Here is a 17,910-nt window from a genome sequence, read left to right on the forward strand (position 1 = left end):
CGAACTCCGGGTTGTCGTGCGGCAAATGTAAGGCTGCTGCACGCTGCTGCCCTTCGTGGCCAAGGGACAATTTTGGAGAAATCATGCCGAGATACACGGTGCATGTCCGAGGAGAATGGCTGGCAGTGCCGTGCCTGAACAGCACCAGCACCATCGGGTGGCTGGGAAAGGAAGCGCTGAGGCGGTACATGAAAAACAAACCCGACAATGGGGGGTTTGCCTCGGCAGAAGAGGTGAAATTTTACATCCGAAGGTGCAAGGGTCTTGGCTTGCTGGATCTTGATGATAAAGTGGAGGATGCCCTAGAGGACAATGAATTTGTTGAAGTTGGTAAGCAAAAGCCTGAAGTGATGCTTCTAAGCCAGGAAACCAGTGTTTAGTTTATCTGCAAGTGCAGAGTGTCTAGGATTTTTCTAAAAAATACCAAAATTCACCCTTACTTTTTAAATATAGAACTATATAGGATATAGAAGGCATAGGATTCCATATGCATCATTTGTACATGATATAATTTATGCTATGTGATTGTATGGGACATGGAGCACATGTCCAAGGGTTGGGGGACTCTTTCACCTTTAGAGTTTACCTTAAATAAACTACATAGTCCTTTGTTATTTTCCTAGGACCACACAAATATATTTGGGGCTGATAACTGCAAAAGAGAATTCTTACTGGTGTGTGTTACGATGAGTAGAAAATTTTTATACATAGAATACAACTTAGTTCATGTTTTATTTGCATCTAGTTATAGAAGGAGACATAATGTCTCCAGATTTCATACCATCCCAGCCAGAAGGAGTTCACCTGTATCCTTTCTTTGAGCTTTTTGTAAACAATTTTTATTATTTCAGATCTATAATTTTCTAGACTGCCCTGGTTTTCTAGAGTTCCTTCATTCTTAAAACACGTTGCCAGCTGTAACTGAGTGGTCACCACTTGTGAAATCCTGTTTACCTTTTTTTTTTCTTTTCCTTCACAAAACTTTCAGATACAGCAAATACCGAGAACCAGAACAGGTAGGAATCACCAACTGTGTTAACTTGGTAATTGCCACCTATGTTAACCTGGTAACAAATCCTGCTGGTCACCAGGACACGCTGAGAGCTGAGTCACTGCAGCATTCAGGAGAGCAGGGGCTGTGAGATTGGCTGGGTCTGGGAATCTGGCATAATGTTGTCTTTTTGCTAGTGATTTCCTGCCTTAAAAATGGATGTGTGTAAGCTTCCTCTCATTGCTGAATTTTGACTGTTTGGTGGTGGGTTTTTAGAATTCTGATTGATAAGCAACTTTATATGTACTCCAAACTTAAAAGGTGGTTCTTTGGTGCAGTATATTTCTTTAGATGGCAACAGCTTAACAACGGAGGACTTGGTTAATTTAGGAAAGGGGCTCTACAAGATAAAGGTAAGGATTCTGAACCAACATAGGCTAAAAATTGCACTTTTATCTTTTTACAATTAAATTAATGACAAACTAAAGTTTAAACTACTCATATTTTAGCTCACTCCTGAAGCTGAAACTAAAGTCAAACAATCAAGAGAAGTGATTGAAAGGATTGTAAAGGAAAAGACGGGTAAACATTTTTATCTCTAACTATTAATTGTTCAGAAAACTTCATGGAGTCATCCCCTTAGCCAGCATTGTGCATTTCTTGCAGTTGTTTATGGAATCACCACGGGGTTTGGGAAGTTTGCCCGGACTGTCATCCCAAATAGCAAGCTGACGTAAGTTGTGTGTGCAGCTTTCTCCATCCTTTCTTTTGGGGAAAGGAAGAAGAGGGAGCAGTCCAATGCTGTACATTTATCCTCTATGGTTAGATGAGAGGCTGCTTTAGAATTTCATTCTGTTTTGTTCAAAATAAAACCTGATGAGACGTGCTTGGGTTTCTACATTTTATTTTTTTTTCTATAGGGAGCTTCAAGTGAACTTGGTTCGTTCCCATTCTGCAGGTAATGAGAAATTGCTTGGTGTTTCCCTGTTCTATTGCTGTTGGTAGAGGTTAAGTAACCAAGAGCATTACTGTTTCAGGTGTGGGGAAACCTTTGACCCCAGAGAGATCTCGCATGCTGTTGGCATTGAGAATCAATGTCCTAGCAAAAGGATACAGTGGCATATCCCTAGAAACACTCCAGCAAGTTATTGATGCCTTTAATGGTAAAAAGACTTTTTTTTTTTTTTTTTTGGTTACTGTTTCTTTAAAGGGTGTAGTTTAGTGGGTCAAGGTACAAAAGCTAGGCTTTCATCTTGGTAATTGTGAGAGATCAGAACCAGAGCTTACAAGCACAAGCTCACAACTGGAGACAGTTCTTCTTCCATTGAAGAACTTGGAATATGAGAAGAATTGACAAAAAAGGCTGAAAGGAAGCGATGCAACAGGCAGAAGCTTGGGAAATGAGCCTCGGTCAGGTAATTAGTTGAAGACTAAGAGCATGACTCTGGGTGAGCTCCTCTACAAAGGCTCAAGTCTCTAAATTTTGTCCTGAAGGGTGAACGTTGATGTCTGTGCCATCATGTTCAGGGGTGCCAGGATTTGTGCAACCACCTCGACCTGTGGTCCTCCCAGTCCAACACTAAACTCAAAAGTAGACACAGAAGGAGACTGAATTTTCTATGAACTGCTGCTAGCCTGTGAATAGGGCAACTCCCTTTCTGTAACAACAGTAGTCCTGTTGGTGCTGTTGGCTGTGACTGCAGGATGTTACTGTGACCCCATTTTTGCTGGCTTCTCTGTTTTCCAAGGAGTGTATCAAGGGGAATGCTCTAACAGGGGTTGTTTTTTGTTTTCTTTCTAGCATCCTGCCTTCCTTATATCCCAGAGAAAGGTACAGTTGGAGCCAGTGGAGACTTGGCCCCCCTCTCTCATCTTGCGCTAGGATTAATTGGAGAGGGAAAGATGTGGTCCCCAAAGAGTGGCTGGGCTGATGCTAAATATGTAAGATTTGTGCAGCTGATTGGTTTTTTTCTTGCTAGATGGCTCATTTGCTAAATTCCATGTAGCCTTGAGAGGGAGAGCTTTGGTCAGATTAATAACATGTAAAAGTCTTCGGATTATTTTAACTGGTTTGAGTTTGGAGTAGGTTGCCTTTATCAAGTCATCCTCTACCTTGAGGAAAGTGGACCCATGCAAATGGAGTAACTGACCTGCATATTGCCAGCGTAGGTATAGATATGCAGCAAGATATTAAGTCCTAAAGAAATATCATGTCATTGCATTGCAATACAAGATACCACGGTGACATAATTTAGGACCTGGAGAGAGTGACAGGACATGATACCAACTATGAAAGAACTATTACTTATCTTCAGCTCCATGAACACCAACACTTCCAACAACCCAAGATCACCCCTCCAATTCAAAACTTCAGATGCTGAGAGTAACTGGAGATTTATTTGAGGCAGAAATTTAGCAGCAAAGTTATATCCCCGTCCTTTACAAGACTGAAGCTTTACAGTTGAATTGGTTTTTAATTAATTATTAATCTGCCAGTAATACATCAGCATACTTATGTTAGGGAAAAATTCTTTTGCCCAGGGAGGTAGTTGAGGCCTCATCCCCAGAGATATTCGGGGTGAGGCTTGACAAGGCTCTGAGAAACCTGATCTAGTTGAGGATGCCCCTGCGTACTGCAGGGGGGTTGGACTAGGTGACCTTTAGAGGACCCTTCCAACCCAAATTATTCTGTGATTCTATAATCTAATGTTTAATTTCTCCAAGTCTTGCTCCTTCAAAATCTCTCATGGTAATTCTGCTGTGCTACACCTGTCACTCTTATCAATGTATATTTGAATACCTGATTTTTATATGGATTGATGGTTATGTATTAACACTGTAGGCTGGAGAAGTACTAAGAACTACAAAGGGGTAGGACTAGAGAGGAAGCAGGCTAGTGTGCCCTGGACCTTCAGGACCTCTGAGGTGTGGGCTAGTTTGGAAGCCCAGAAATGCTGTCCTGTATTTATCCCAGCATGAAAAAAATATTTTAAATGTTTGTGATAAAAAACTCTTTTCCTCACATCACTTAAGGAATTTCCTAATATTTTTATTTATGGAAACATAATCTTAATGATGTAGAAGTTTTGATGATTGAATTACCGAAAAACCTCTTTTGTTAATTGCTTTGTCATTAAACTTCTTCACAGGTCCTGGAAGCCCATGGTCTGAGACCAATTGCCTTGAAACCAAAAGAGGTAATAAAAGTAAAACGATGCTATTTGATAGAAAACAAGTACAGTCAATCACTAGTTGCTTTATATTTACCATTATAATTAAATAAATTAACAGTAATTTTAAATCAAGCTCCAGAAGGATAATAATGAAGCATTATCAGGAGTGGGATTCATCTCTCAGAGTGTCACCTTACTTGACATGACCCAAGCCTGTTGTTTGTATTGGCTCTGTGGTTGGTGGAGAGAGACAGGCATCTTCAGAAAACACTGTCATCCTGAAACAGCTGTCTAAGAAGCCCTCTCAAGGTACCTAATCTGCCCTTTGACCATAACAGGAGTTCAGAGGACTGACTTGGTGAGGTATCTGATCTCTAGATCATTAAAACTGTGTGAGGTGAATCTCTAAGTATTAAAGTTTACACGGAAACACAACAGATGCCAGGGCTATGGAGCTCACTGGTGAAGTGCCTCAGTAGCTGTAAAACAGCACTGGGAGCAAGAAGCCAAGTCCAGGGTCTCCTTAAAGGCAAATGGAAGGCGACCATAGGCTTCATGTTTGACTAGAACCAACCTGAAGCTAGTTTTAACTGAATCTTTTAAAGCAGTTAGAACTTGCAATGCTGTTTTAATTCTCCACTTCCGCATTATGATTGGGTTTTGCACTCCTTGTGTTCATAGCTTCTTTGTTTTAACTAATAGCTTAAAAATGCGTTAATAAAGATAGCATTACACTTCCTAAGGACTGGAAAACAATGCGTATTCCCTGTACTTTTCTTTCTTAATCTCAAAATAACATGAAATAATCCTCTTGCTTGGAACTACTGGAGCACCGAGAGTGTCTATAGTGGTTTCATGGTGTCACAAACATTGACAATAAGATGCCGGGACAAGCTGTGCATGTCACGATTTCAGGACAATCCAGGAAGCTGAGCAAAGGTCTTCAGCTCATTCATATGTGAAGGAGAATTATCACAGCATTTAGAATAGCTGCAGTGAATATGCTTAGTGTCTGCTCTCTCTTTGAAGGGCCTGGCTCTCATCAATGGGACACAAATGATCACCTCACTGGGATGCGAAGCGGTTGAAAGGGCCAGTGCTATAGCTAGACAAGCTGACATCATTGCTGCCCTTACACTTGAAGTCTTGAAGGGTACCACAAGGGCCTTTGACACTGGTGGGTACTGGGCCTTTCCTGCTGTTTGCTTCACAGCTGTTGGCAAGAGAGGCAAAACCAAGCAGCCACTGGTTTTACAGATATCCACGCAGTGCGCCCACACCGAGGGCAGGTTGAAGTGGCGTTTCGATTCAGGTCCCTTCTAGATTCTGACCATCATCCATCAGAAATAGCAGGTGAGCAATCTTAACCTTCTTCACCTTCTCAGCTTACCTGGACAGGCTGAGTCCTTCAGCAGTAGCCTGTACGCTTCTGTGTGCAAAATATTTGGGTTTTTTTTTTCTCTCCCTTGTTCCTTCTAGAGAGCCATAGATTCTGTGACCGAGTTCAGGATGCGTACACAATGCGCTGCTGCCCCCAGGTAAAAACTGACTTTGGTTTCCCTTCACAGCACTAGATAAATGATGGCAAAGTTCCCACCTCAGAAATACTGCCCACCATGTGCTGTCTGACTCCTTGAGAGGAAGTGGTTTTATTTTGCTTCTCCCTCACTTCAGTGTTATTACTGATGAAGAGATGTAATTCATTGATCTCATGCACACACCCATGGCAGTGTCTAACAAAGCTGTGTTCAGATCTATAAGAGGTCAGATTCAGAAGCAGGGGGAAAGTGATGGTTTCTGTGCTTGTAGGCTTTGTCAGGCACTACTTCTGCATAGCGTTGGTGCTATGACCTTGAACTGGGGAAAGATGTTTCCAGAACCAGCCAATGGACTATCTCAAACTTACTGAAAGAACTCAATTCTATGATTTGCCATAAAATCAGTGGAATGAATGGAATGAATTAATTAGAGGTTTTGTTCCCTGTGGGGTCTTTGTAAGGCTACTTCTCCCCTCATAACACTTCTGCCATTGAATAAATATCTTCCATTTAGGGTAAACCAACACAAACATGTAAAAAATTACATATCTGTATTACCCTTTCAGCAATACTGCCATAGTATTAGTAAATCTAGTCTTTTGGCTGTCTAGGGTAGGCAGTATCCCATAGTGATGTTCCTAATTTAAAGAACAAGTCCAAGACCATCTTTGTGTATGGATGGATGTAGAGCAAGATGGGAAAGGGTGGGAAGATGGGAAAAGGGTGCCTGTAGCTCAGTCAGCATCCTGAAGATGAACTCAGTGTAGTTACTGAGCTCAGGAGCTAACATCTTTTGTTTCAGGTCCATGGAGTTGTAAATGATACAATTGCTTTTGTGAAGGACATCATGACAACTGAAATCAACAGTGCCACAGACAACCCTGTATCTTTTTTATGACTATTTCTGTGTAAAATTTTCCTTGGCCTTTTTTATTCCTTTTCTTTTATATATTTACTTGCATAGGAGGCAAAAAAAACCCTAGCTGTCTTTGGTCAATAGCTACCATTGGTTGCAATAGCATCCTCTCTTCTTTTCCCTGTGGCTGTGTTGGTGCATGCAAGTGTGTGCTGGGGCAAGGAAACCTTATGTGCATATGGTTTAGTGTATGTTAAATGTTTCCTAGGTAAGATTCTGTGCACTTAGATTGAGGACATAGATAGGTGGAACTTGGCAACCTAATGAACACAGACAAATGGTGACTTGTATGAAACATCTGCTGGTGCAGCTTGAGTGAAACCTGTGCTATAAAGCAAGATTTGTACTCAGAAAGGGAAGGCAGATGAAAGCTGCACGGCTGGTAAGGCTCAGCCTGGTAAACTCTGTGCACAGTTCTGGCACTGGCACTGAGCAAGGAGAGGTTCCCCTCAGCAGTGTAATGATGCTGTACATCCTATCAGCAGCTGATAAGCATTAGTGCTTGTAATCTGTCTAAAACTGTATGTGCCACAGAGGGAATCTACCAAGGAACTGAGGAACTATGCTAGGATCTGAACACGTGTTTCTTTGCACCCCTTCCAGCCCTCCATCAGAGATCTCATTTTATTTGGAAAAAATATATGTCAGAACTGTGTCTACATGTTCAGGGAACCAAGACTGGGTCTGGATTTTCTGAAAAGTGAACACATGGCTGTACTATAATGTGCTTGCAGACAAAAACCTGTTAGTGCAAACGTTCTTTCAGTTGAGATATTCCGATTACTGGTAGACATCTGTCATGTTAACTGTATTTCACTCATCTTTGTGACTTAACTTCTCCCAAAAGATGGTGTTTGCTGAAAGAGCAGAGACCATTTCTGGAGGAAATTTCCATGGTGAATACCCTGCAAAGGTAAGTAAGCATTTTGAGAAAGAAAAAAAAAACCACAACAAACAAACAAAACCAAATGCAAAACATTTTAGTATCTGTTTTGTCTTGTTTGTTTTTTCTCTCATCTGGTTTAATGAGATTTTTCTTTTTAATGAATAATTAATGATAATTTAATGATAATTTTTCATAGGCTTTGGACTATTTGGCAATCGGTGTGCATGAACTTGCTGCAATTAGTGAAAGAAGAATTGAGAGGCTCTGCAACCCCTCACTCAGTGAGCTGCCTGCCTTTTTAGTCACTGAAGGAGGTCTGAACTCTGGCTTCATGATTGCACACTGCACAGCAGCTGCCCTGGGTGAGTACTTAAGCAATATCACTGAGAGACCAAGCTAGAAAGATCAATTTATATTGAGGCACGAGTGAATTTATATAGACCTCACTCCAGTTTTCCATCTCTTCTCTATGTGCTTTGTGCTGTCTAGGCATGAATTTTAAGTGTTGAGTGCAGCTGCAATTATTTCAGCTCGTGATTCTTTATTCTGCACTAACCCATGGGCATGTTTAGTGCTCTGGGCATGGAAACATTTAAGCAGATTGTGATGGGAATGCTTGCCTACTGGCATCCTTATGGGATTGACTGGGAGAGTGGTGATTTACAGTCACCAGCATAAGAGCTCTGCTTGGAATCGGTGTCAGGAGCTTACAAATATGCTCAGAAAGGGCTGTAATTAACAGCAAACCCTGCGTGCAGCAAACATACACCCACCTGTCTGAACCACGCTGCTGAAATTAAAACCCCTGCTTGAGTAAGCAGAGAATACCCCTGTTCCTCGCTTCTCATGAGCACAGGGACACCACTTGCCTCAAAGCTGGCCCTGGTACCCTTAGTACTCAGTGTCTCCACTTGACAGCCAGGTCTGGACACCAGTATCAGACTCCACAGTCCTCAAGAGACTGGAGTTCCCAGAGTTGATGGGCTGATTATCAGAGGAGTACACAAAAAAGGGCATTAGTACATTAGTCCTCTAGTATTCATGACTTAAGGTAACAAAAAGCCTGGTGGCCTCTGGGGTGTTACAGTTCATAGGTTCAGGAAAGCACAAGCCAACATAAAAGCAAATTTGCTCTGAGTAGAGGGTAAATTACAAGAGAGAAGACAAAGGAAGAGAGTATGTCAGTGAAACGTATAGAAAAAACAACCTGCAGAAAAAAATAAGCCAATTAACTAAATCAATGTAATAAAATAAAGGAAACCTGCTTAGAGGCTGCTTCGAGAATCAGGGCTGGAAAAGGAGTTGAAATGCTATTCCCCATGTTCCAAGGCTGGACACTTTCTGGGTACAGTTTTAGGATGGCTCCAGGCATTAGCTGTTGCTTGGCCTGAGGTTTCACAGCTCACTTCTGCAATCTGGAGTGAGAGATTCTGGGGCGTTTGTGGTCTCTGCTGTGGGGAATGAAAAGGACAGCCCTGCCTCCTAGGTAATTTCTGCACTGACAGCAGGAGTTAAAACCATCATTCCCTGGTCAAAATAGCCCAGAATATATCTATAAAGGAAGTTTTAACTCTCTTGCTTTTTTATTTTAACAAGGAATTACTAGTGTTTTTTAAGTCACTCTGACAGTTTCAAAGGTGCTTGTATACCAGCTAATGTTGTTCACTCCCAGAGTGAACAGATAAAGAGGAAAGAGAAAGAGTAAAGGTAAGGGGGATGGGGAATGGGAAGGGAAGGAAAAAGGAAAGGAAATTAAAAGGAAAAGGAAAGGAAAGGAAATTAAAAGGAAAAGGAAAGGAAAGGAAAAAGGGAAGGTGTAAGGAAAGGAGAGGGAAAAGGAAAGGAAAAAGGGAAGGAAAGGGAAGGGAAGGGAAGGAAGGGAAGGGAAGGGAAGGGAAGGGAAGGGAAGGGAAGGGAAGGGAAGGGAAGGAAGGAAAGGAAAGGAAAGGAAAGGAAAGGAAGGAAGGAAAGGAAAGGAAAGGAAAGGAAAGGAAAGGAAAGGAAAGGAAAGGAAAGGAAAGGAAAGGAAAGGAAAGGAAAGGAAAGGAAAGAAAAGGAAAGAAAAGGAAAGAAAAAAAGAAAAAAGTAAGGCAAGGAAAGGAAGAAGGAAAGGCAAAAAGAAAGGCAAGGCAGGGCAAGGCAAGGCGGCAAAAAAACAGAAACAAAAAACCAAAACAAATGGAAAAAGAACCCAAAATAACAAAAAGAAAAAAAACAAACAAAAAAAGACAAAAAAAAAGAGAGAAGAATTGTCATTTTTGTTGTGTTTGTGTATATTAGAACATATTACAATTGTCATTGTAATAAATGGGAGTTCTTCACAAAAAAAAAAAAAAAGGTGGGGAAATGTAGTGAAATGAGGCAACCAGGTGCCACTAATTGCCAGGTAGCGAGCATGAGCTTGTGTTAAGGCCACCTGTGCCTGATTAGGGTGGGGCCCTCACGGCAAGGCAAGGCAAGGCAAGGCAAGGCAAGGCAAGGCAAGGCAAGGCAAGGCAAGGCAAGGCAAGGCAAGGCAAGGCAAGGCAAGGCAAGGCAAGGCAAGGCAAGGCAAGGCAAGGCCACCTGTGCCTCGTTAGGGAGGGCCCCACTGCGCATGAGCAGGAATAGGGGGCCAATAAAAGGTGAGGCTTGAAGCATGTGCTCAGCTCACTCTTGAGCTAGCCAGCAGAGAGATTGGCTGCTCTGGGAGCAATAGCACTGATCAAGGCAAGGCAAAAAAATGAAAACAAAAAAATGAAACAAAAAAACCCAAAATAAAAACAAAAACAAACAAACAAAAAAAAAGAAAAATGAACCCAAAAAACCCAAAACAACAAAAAGAAAAAAACCAAAAAAACCCAACAACAAAAGAAAGAGAGGAATTGTCATTTTTGTTGTGTTTGTGTATACTAGAACATATTACAATTGTCATTGTAATAAACAAGAGTTACTCACAAACAAAAAAATTAAAAAATTAAAAAAAAGAGGGGGGGAAATGTAGTGAAATGAGGCAACCGGGTGCCAGGTAGTGGGCATGAGCTTGTGTTAAGCCCACCTGTGCCTGATTAGGGCGGGCCCCCACTGCACATGAGCAAGACCAGGGGTCCAATGAAAGATAAGGCCTGAGTCACAGGCTCAGCTCAGTCCTGAGCACGTCTGCAGACAGACTGGCTGCTCTGGGAGCAATAGCACTGATCCAGGCAAGGGAAAAGAAAAGAAAAGAAAGAAAAGAAAAGAAAAGAAAAGAAAAGAAAAGAAAAGAAAAGAAAAGAAAAGAAAAGAAAAGAAAAGAAAAGAAAAGAAAAGAAAAGAAAAGAAGAAAAGGATTGGATTGTTTTGCAGCACTTCTGGATGCATCTCTCCCTTCCTCTCTGGTAGCACTGTGCCTGCCAGAGCAAAGTGTTTGCCGCAGCCATGTGCAGCTTCCCTGGGAGCTGCTGTCTCCTGCCCGAATGTGCCAGCCGGGCTCTAGCTTGGGCTGTGTCACTCCAGTCTGTTTGCTATTGGCATCACCACCTCTCTGTCGTTCTTGTTGCTCTTCTGCTGCCCTTAATTTGTCCAGGGCATTATGCAGCATCCTGCTGAGCTTCAGAAAGGAAAGGTCTGCTTGCAGCCAGAGCTTTTCTTCTTTCTAAAGAGCAATTCTCCACCACAAATAGTTGTTGGATGGTGCCTACGGCCCATCCTGCAGCCAACTTCTCGCTTTTGGGTGCAGTTTGAGAGCCTTTCAAAGCTTTCAAAGCCAGAGCACTCCCACCCTCAGGGGTGTGCATGCCTGGAGGAGAGGCATGGGCAGCCTGGTGGCAAGGTGAGGATGGTTGGGGTGGTTTTGTACCATGCTCCCCCAGCATCTTCCTGCAGCATGTTCTGCAAGTGCCTCAGCTCCAATGGGATGCTGATCTCCAGCTCTTGTCTTAAAACCAGGGTTAGAGGCAGTGTCTGTGACCAAAACCCAACCCTGGAGATGGGGGAGGAGTGAGCAGTCATTCTATATTTGGTTAATAGTTGCATGTGAGGACTCATATTGGTTACAATTTTCAGAGACAATGGTAGTTTTCAAGGTATTTATTACAAATAGTCAGTCTAGGTAAACCATCTATGCCTTCTCAGAGAGGAGCAATAATTGGACCTGAGGTGGTTAGACAGGCTCTTTGCTCCAGGTTGGCCATTGCTTCTGCTGCCTTGTGCTCATTCTGTCCTACATCCATTGCACCGAATTTTTGCAGTTTCTGAGAACAAAGCCTTGTGCCACCCCTCTTCTGTGGATTCTCTCTCAACCAGTGCTGCAACAGAGGATCACGTGTCCATGGGAGGATGGTCTGCAAGAAAAGCTTTGAGAGTTATTGAACATGTGGAACAAGGTAAAATTAAAATGTTAATTTCAAGACAAATTACAAAATATGTAACAAGGTGAAGGTATTAGTGCCATTCTTTTCAGATGTGTTTTAAGAAGAAAAGGAGTTGTGAATCTGAAAGAACTACTATGATATTTTTAATCATATCAAATACATACTTTTACAAGCATTTGGACCTAACAAAAATGAGGCAAATCTAGCACTTGTGAAACAAGTGAAACAAAACTGCTTACTGCAGGACACTCAGCAAAACTTCCCTCCTTTCCTTACAAGGACAGGTTGCTCTCTTGCTTTTTATTTACTTATTTATTCGGCCTCTGGTGTGCTTAGATATAAATCTCAGCTGTTAGTGGAGAAGCAGAGTAATACACAGCACACAAATACTGAACTCACTTGCCCACTTGTTCATACATTTGAGGCAGAGAAATGAGTGTGAGAAACCTTGTGTTTCAACAATGTGCTGAGAAACAGTGTGTCCTAGATCCAGTTGATTCGCTCACTTCCTTGGATGAATTAGGTCATGAAAATGAGGAACTAATGCCAGTAATGATGAGGTGACAGAAGACTCTCTTCTATAGCTCTGTAATTTTATTGGTCCTCTTACATGGGCTCTTGCTAGTTTCACAGACAGACCTTTCATTTATAGCTCAAGCCCCTTTCTTCTTCATCCTGAGGAGGTTTTCAGATTTAGGGTGGCCATTAATTTGAATATTCATGATAGCCTGGAAGGATTTAAGATTCTAGTGGCCAGGAATTCCTGGCACACTGAAAGGTCTGTCCAAGAGAACACCCAAAATCTGCTTGCTAAAATGCTGGATAGTGCCCCCAGCACCATCCATAAAATGATCCTGCTTCTGGACTGTGTCTCTGGGTTGTGTGGACCCACTTGTCTTTTCGCATGTCCCGAAGCCACACCGTATTGTCCAGAACCAACTCCAGGGAGAGCTTCATAAAGGAAACCGCACCTCGAACTACCTGCTGAAAATTCTTTCCCCATTCTGATTTCCTAGTTCTGGCTATCGAGCTGCTTGCAGCCTGCCAGGGTATTGAATTCCTACGCCCTCTCAGAACGACGACCCCATTGGAGAAGGTTTATGACCTTGTGCGCTCTGTTGTGAGGTAAGACCCAGGCACATAGCTCCCACCGAGGTTGTTCCTCCAGAGCACAGCCACCAGTGGCCCTGGTTAATGTTTGGCCAATGTTTGTAATGTGTCTTGTTGCAGGCCTTGGATGAAGGATCGTTTCATGGCCCCGGATATTGAGGCAGCTCACAGGCTGCTGGTGGAGCAGAAGGCAAGTGTTGGCTTTTGGCACGTGTCAGATTGCCCCAAGGAGCCACAGTGTACCTCTGCTGTGGAAATATACCTCTGCATTAGGTGGCCTCACTAAAAGCACTCCTCTGCCTGGGGCAAGCCCAAACAGATTCCCTGAGACTGGGGCTTTCTTCATTTTAGTGGGTTACCTTTATAAACCACTGCCCAGTGTAATAAATAGCTTGCAGTATTAAATCTGTCAGGGTCCAGACATACATCCAACTGTGAATCCTTTGAGGGCAGGGTCCTATAACCCCACAGATATCCACAGAAATGGGCAGTCTCTCCAGATGGTGATCCTCATTCCTGGGGCAGTGAGTGTTCCCCAGCCTTTAGGACCTTAGGCATCATCTGGAAGCAATAAGGGAATATGGATGAGGGAATAGCTGTGGTGAAATCTGTTAACCTGGGCTAAGTGTTTTGTAAAATACAAGCAACAGAAGAATTGTGGAGAGTAAGCAAATGGGAGAAGAAAATCCCTTTTTCACTTTGCAGTGCTTGCAGAGGAAAGTCAAAGGAGACTCAGTGTAGAACATTTTCATTTTCTTCCTTAACCCCAGCTGCTGTTCCTTCCCTTTTTTCTTTTTCCATGCCAGCTTCTCCCAGCTACCCCACAGGGAGCATTAACCTGCTAACAAGACACACCATTTTCACCTTAAATGCTTTCTCCTTGTCCTCCGGAGCTTTTCCCGTCTCCTGTCAACTCCATCTTCCCTAAACCTCACATATAGCGTGTCTGTGTAATTCTCACCTCCATCACAATAACTTTTTTACAGGGTTCCCTGAGCTTGTGTGTCAATGTCTTGCCTCACCTTTTACTTTGTCCCTGACTCTACTATTTCACTTTCTTGTTTTGCAGGTGTGGGAAGTGGCTAGGCCTTACATTGAAAAGTACAGGAGGGAACACATCCCTGAGTCAAGACCCATTTCACCAACAGCTTTCTCCCTGGGACTGATGGATATCAATAGTGATGCTGGTCATGACCACAGGCAGCAGGATAATCTTTAAGAGCTGCTTGTAAAGAGCAGATCCTTTCCAGGACCTTGCCATTATTCTTGAACTGAATGTGGTTTTTCCAGGTGACTCAATGGACATGTCCAGCTCAGAAGCACATGTAACAGAAATGGCTTGCTAGTTTCCTTTGCATGTGAAGGACAACTTTATCATGATAGCACTGTTTTGACAGAATTTCCTGAGCTTCCAAACCCAAAACATTTGGATCCCTGCTGAAAGCAGTGGATGTTTTATACAGGGCCTCCTGTACTTGTTTTTTCAGCTCTTCATTTGTTTTATCATCTATGCCAATGATAGCAAACAGCTTGGGTTTGACATTCTCACCTTTTTTCTTTTTTTTTCCTTTGAGTAACTAACTGCTGTGGTCCTGTTCTTTCTGCCACAAGCAAAATTATCTTTACACTTAACTCTCCTCTCTTTTGCAGATCACATGTGAAATACAAGTTCTTGTATAACAGGAGCATTGTTAGAACAAATGCTTCATCAATCAGAAAAGCTGTGCACATAAAAACGTGCTATGGGGATCGTTGCTACAGAACAAATATATTGTATTCTGGTGAATGGACTACACTTAATGCAGCTTACAAAGAGCTATGGGCTGACAACTGTGATAAATAAACTGAGACTTCATATACAGCTGTAGCAATCTATTTTCCTGCCGTGCATTTTGATGAAAAGGAAAAGCTTAATTTGGAAATAAGGAGGACAAGTGGAACAGGGCTGAGGAAAGGAGAAGGAGGAGGTGTAGAAGTGGTGGGTGTGAGCCAGTGCTGAAGCAATAGCACCAGGACCTTCACTGCTGTGGCTCGCTGGGTGTCTGCCTGGCTGCTGAGGGCTCTGTGTCATAGCTCTGTGTTACAACATTGGCCTCTGGCACAGACTTCATTTTGCAAGGGAAGAGTCAAACATCAGACTTCACATCATGAGGTGGTGATGCCATATAGTGGATGGTTAAAAAAACACCTTCAGCACTGCTGGCCCAATATCCATGGCTGGGGGGCTCTCAGAAGGAGCTTCAACTCTTCCCAGGCTATCGGCTGTGCTGCAAATGGTGGCCAAGGCACTAGTGTGGGGCTACCCTCAAGTGTCTGCAACCTGCCCTAAAGACAAGACTCAAGCCTGTTGGCAAGCTAGCAAGGAGGCACCTAACCTGGCCAGAAGCCCTGGAATAGGGTACCCCCAGGGCATGTGAGCTCCCAGTTCAGGTTCTCCCTTCTGCTCCTGATTTGCAGCATCTCTGGCCTCTCTCTCCCTCACCTGCCGAGTAAGTTCCTACCCTTTCAGCTGGAGACTCTGTAGCAGGCATATATCAATATCCCCTCAGAAGCCATTCCATTTTTGTACAGAATAGTACGAGAACAGCCAGGCCTATATCTTTCAAGGGTGTACCAACCATTTGCCTTCAGCCTCGTGTTATAGGTTAAACAATATGGTTCCTTCAGCAGCAAAGCCAGCACCAGCTCCTACCCACTGAGCTGACACCTGCATCCCACTCCCACCCACTACGGGAACCAGGAGGGTGAACATCATCACTGAAGTGAGCCACGTTACCAACAAGCAAACAGAAGCCCTCCTGCTGCCCTTCAGTGGCTGTGCCTTCCCTGGCAGCTGCATGGCCGCTGTGGTACCAGCACTGCAAACTGTGCAACGGCAGGAACACGGAGCCAGGCACCAGCAACCACTTCAGCCAGCTGCACCACTCGGGTATAACCACATCCTCTAACTGCAAACCTGCCACGAATGACAGCCCTGGGGCAAACTCCCAAATGGCCAGACAAGCATGTGGTTTGAGGTTGTGTGTGAGAGCAGAATCCCTTCACATCAGTAGTTTCAGGCTGTGAATGCTTATTCCTGTCCAGCAAGAGAATATTGGAGGTTTTTCCTTACGCAGGCTTGGGCTCTCAGGGATTTCAGTGAGGAGGTGCTGGGCATTGCTTCCCACTCACCTCTGCTTTTGGCTGCCTGGGACCAAGGGACCACCATGCCAAGGGATCACTACACCCTGCCATGAAGCATGGCAGCCTCAGCTTCACACCTACACCTACACCATGAGGCACCACGCCGGCTGCACGCTGCATTTCAGAGATGCCTTCACTCATTTCTTGACAGGTTTCCTCAACAGCCTGCATAAACATTAGTTACAACTGCTGTCTTGGGCAGAATGGACTGCGCAATCATATATTTCAGATGTTCTTCCAACCTCTATAAAATCAAAGGTCCACACCCATGTCCGGTGCAATATTTGCTTGTAGGAAAACACATCTAGTGGCAGGAATGACATTAAATTGTTTTAAAAACTGATTTAGTTGGCTAGCCAGGCTCAAATAAAGCATGAACAAACATATTTTGTGGAGTAGCACATATATATATATATATATATATATATATACACACACACACACACATATATATATATTGTATGTTAACAGATGAGCCCAAGGGTTGGGGAGATCAGAAGATCATAATAAAGCTCATACATATTCATGATACCTTTCAAATATCTGTTAATGAAAATGAGACTGTTGTCCATCCTCCAGTGTCTGGTTTGCTAAAGCATTCTGCTCTGTACCACAGGTTATGTCACCTGCTTATATCTACTTGTTTTTGATGCCAAGTTTTTCATGCTTGCCAGGTGTAGGTTTTTTACTTCCCCTTCAGCAAGTTAAGCCCTTTTGAAACCATCCATTTGAAAAGCTGAAGAAAAGCGTTGGCCAGCACACCTTCAGACACCCTCTCTAGTGCAGATTCAGCTTAAATACTGCAGCATCTTTAACTTAAGAGCTGAGCCATCCTTTTTTCCACATACCACATCCTCAATTGATGGTTCAAGCCCTGGGAAAAAAACAGAAGCTGAAAGACAGCTTGAAAAATAACTTAAGGCTCTTAAGTTTTGAAATTGCTCTCAGTAGGAGTAATCATATTCATACTCATCATCAGAAACATAACATGAACATCACATCAACAAATATGTCTCACGTTATTTCAGATTGAGCTTAAATGAGAACAATCTTTTTTGTTTGGAACATCTGCACAAGTCTGCTGGTGTTCTTCTTTTAAGTTTCATGGTGACTGAAATTTTGAGAGGTGGCTGTTTTTTAACAGATCTTCTTGCAGTGAGCTAAGTGCCACTGGGGGGTGATCTGCAAGGTTTTGGCAGTGCTGGTTTCCAGTAGGAAACCTAATTCAATCCTTAACCCACAGTGCACTCCAACTTCCAGCAGCCCATGGGTGCTGTACCTCATTGCATTCTTCTTGCCTCCTTTTCTTTGTGTCTCTACAGAGTGCCAAAGCTCTGGGATCCACAGCAAGGGAAGATGTTGCAGATCAGCTGCTAAGCAGCACCTTGCTGGGCTCCCAGCTGCCAGCACACACTGAGTTTCAAGTTTGCAGAAACCAGGAGACTTCGTATTTCAGAGAGGTAAGAACATGTGCCTCCTACCACAACTGGTTCTTGGTATCTGCCAAGTTTGGGACTGAGCAGACACAGGAGCTATGAATGGTGCCTAAGGATGCTGCAGCCTCTCAGCACTGCCAAGTGCTGTCCCAAATATGCATGCCTGAGCCCCTGACCCTCTGTCACACATCACTTAACATCACACTACCCGATAAATCTTACCTGGATTCAGTTTTCTTCATTCGTTGTTGTTTTTTTGTTTGGTGGGGTTTTCTTCGGTTGGTTGGTTTTTTGTGGTGTTGTTATGGTTTGGTTTTTAAGATATTATACTTTTATCGATTGATAT

At 43.2% G+C, this 17,910-nt stretch overlaps 1 protein-coding gene across 2 annotated transcripts; it reads left to right on the top strand.

The window, feature by feature from the left end:
• HAL (histidine ammonia-lyase) lies at positions 1-14,806 on the top strand. Of its 2 annotated transcripts, XM_008491127.2 has the most exons (20): positions 1-330; positions 746-806; positions 989-1,016; positions 1,330-1,404; positions 1,501-1,573; positions 1,658-1,724; positions 1,912-1,949; positions 2,029-2,154; positions 2,793-2,932; positions 4,141-4,188; positions 5,194-5,341; positions 5,422-5,517; positions 5,644-5,702; positions 6,505-6,585; positions 7,466-7,531; positions 7,701-7,866; positions 11,713-11,847; positions 12,852-12,960; positions 13,066-13,135; positions 14,015-14,806. In XM_008491127.2, the coding sequence occupies exons 1-20, from the start codon at positions 84-86 to the stop codon at positions 14,162-14,164; spliced, it is 1,983 nt and encodes a 660-aa protein (XP_008489349.1). In that variant the 5' UTR covers positions 1-83; the 3' UTR covers positions 14,165-14,806. The 2 variants fall into 2 exon arrangements, with proteins under 2 accessions (XP_008489349.1, XP_030302080.1); XM_030446220.1 differs by lacking the exons at positions 746-806; positions 989-1,016 and having other exon boundaries at positions 2-330; positions 1,313-1,404.
• Positions 14,807-17,910: the final 3,104 nt, after the last annotated feature.

This window comes from Calypte anna, chromosome 1 (assembly GCF_003957555.1).
Source record: "Calypte anna isolate BGI_N300 chromosome 1, bCalAnn1_v1.p, whole genome shotgun sequence".
Lineage (NCBI taxonomy): Eukaryota > Metazoa > Chordata > Aves > Apodiformes > Trochilidae > Calypte > Calypte anna.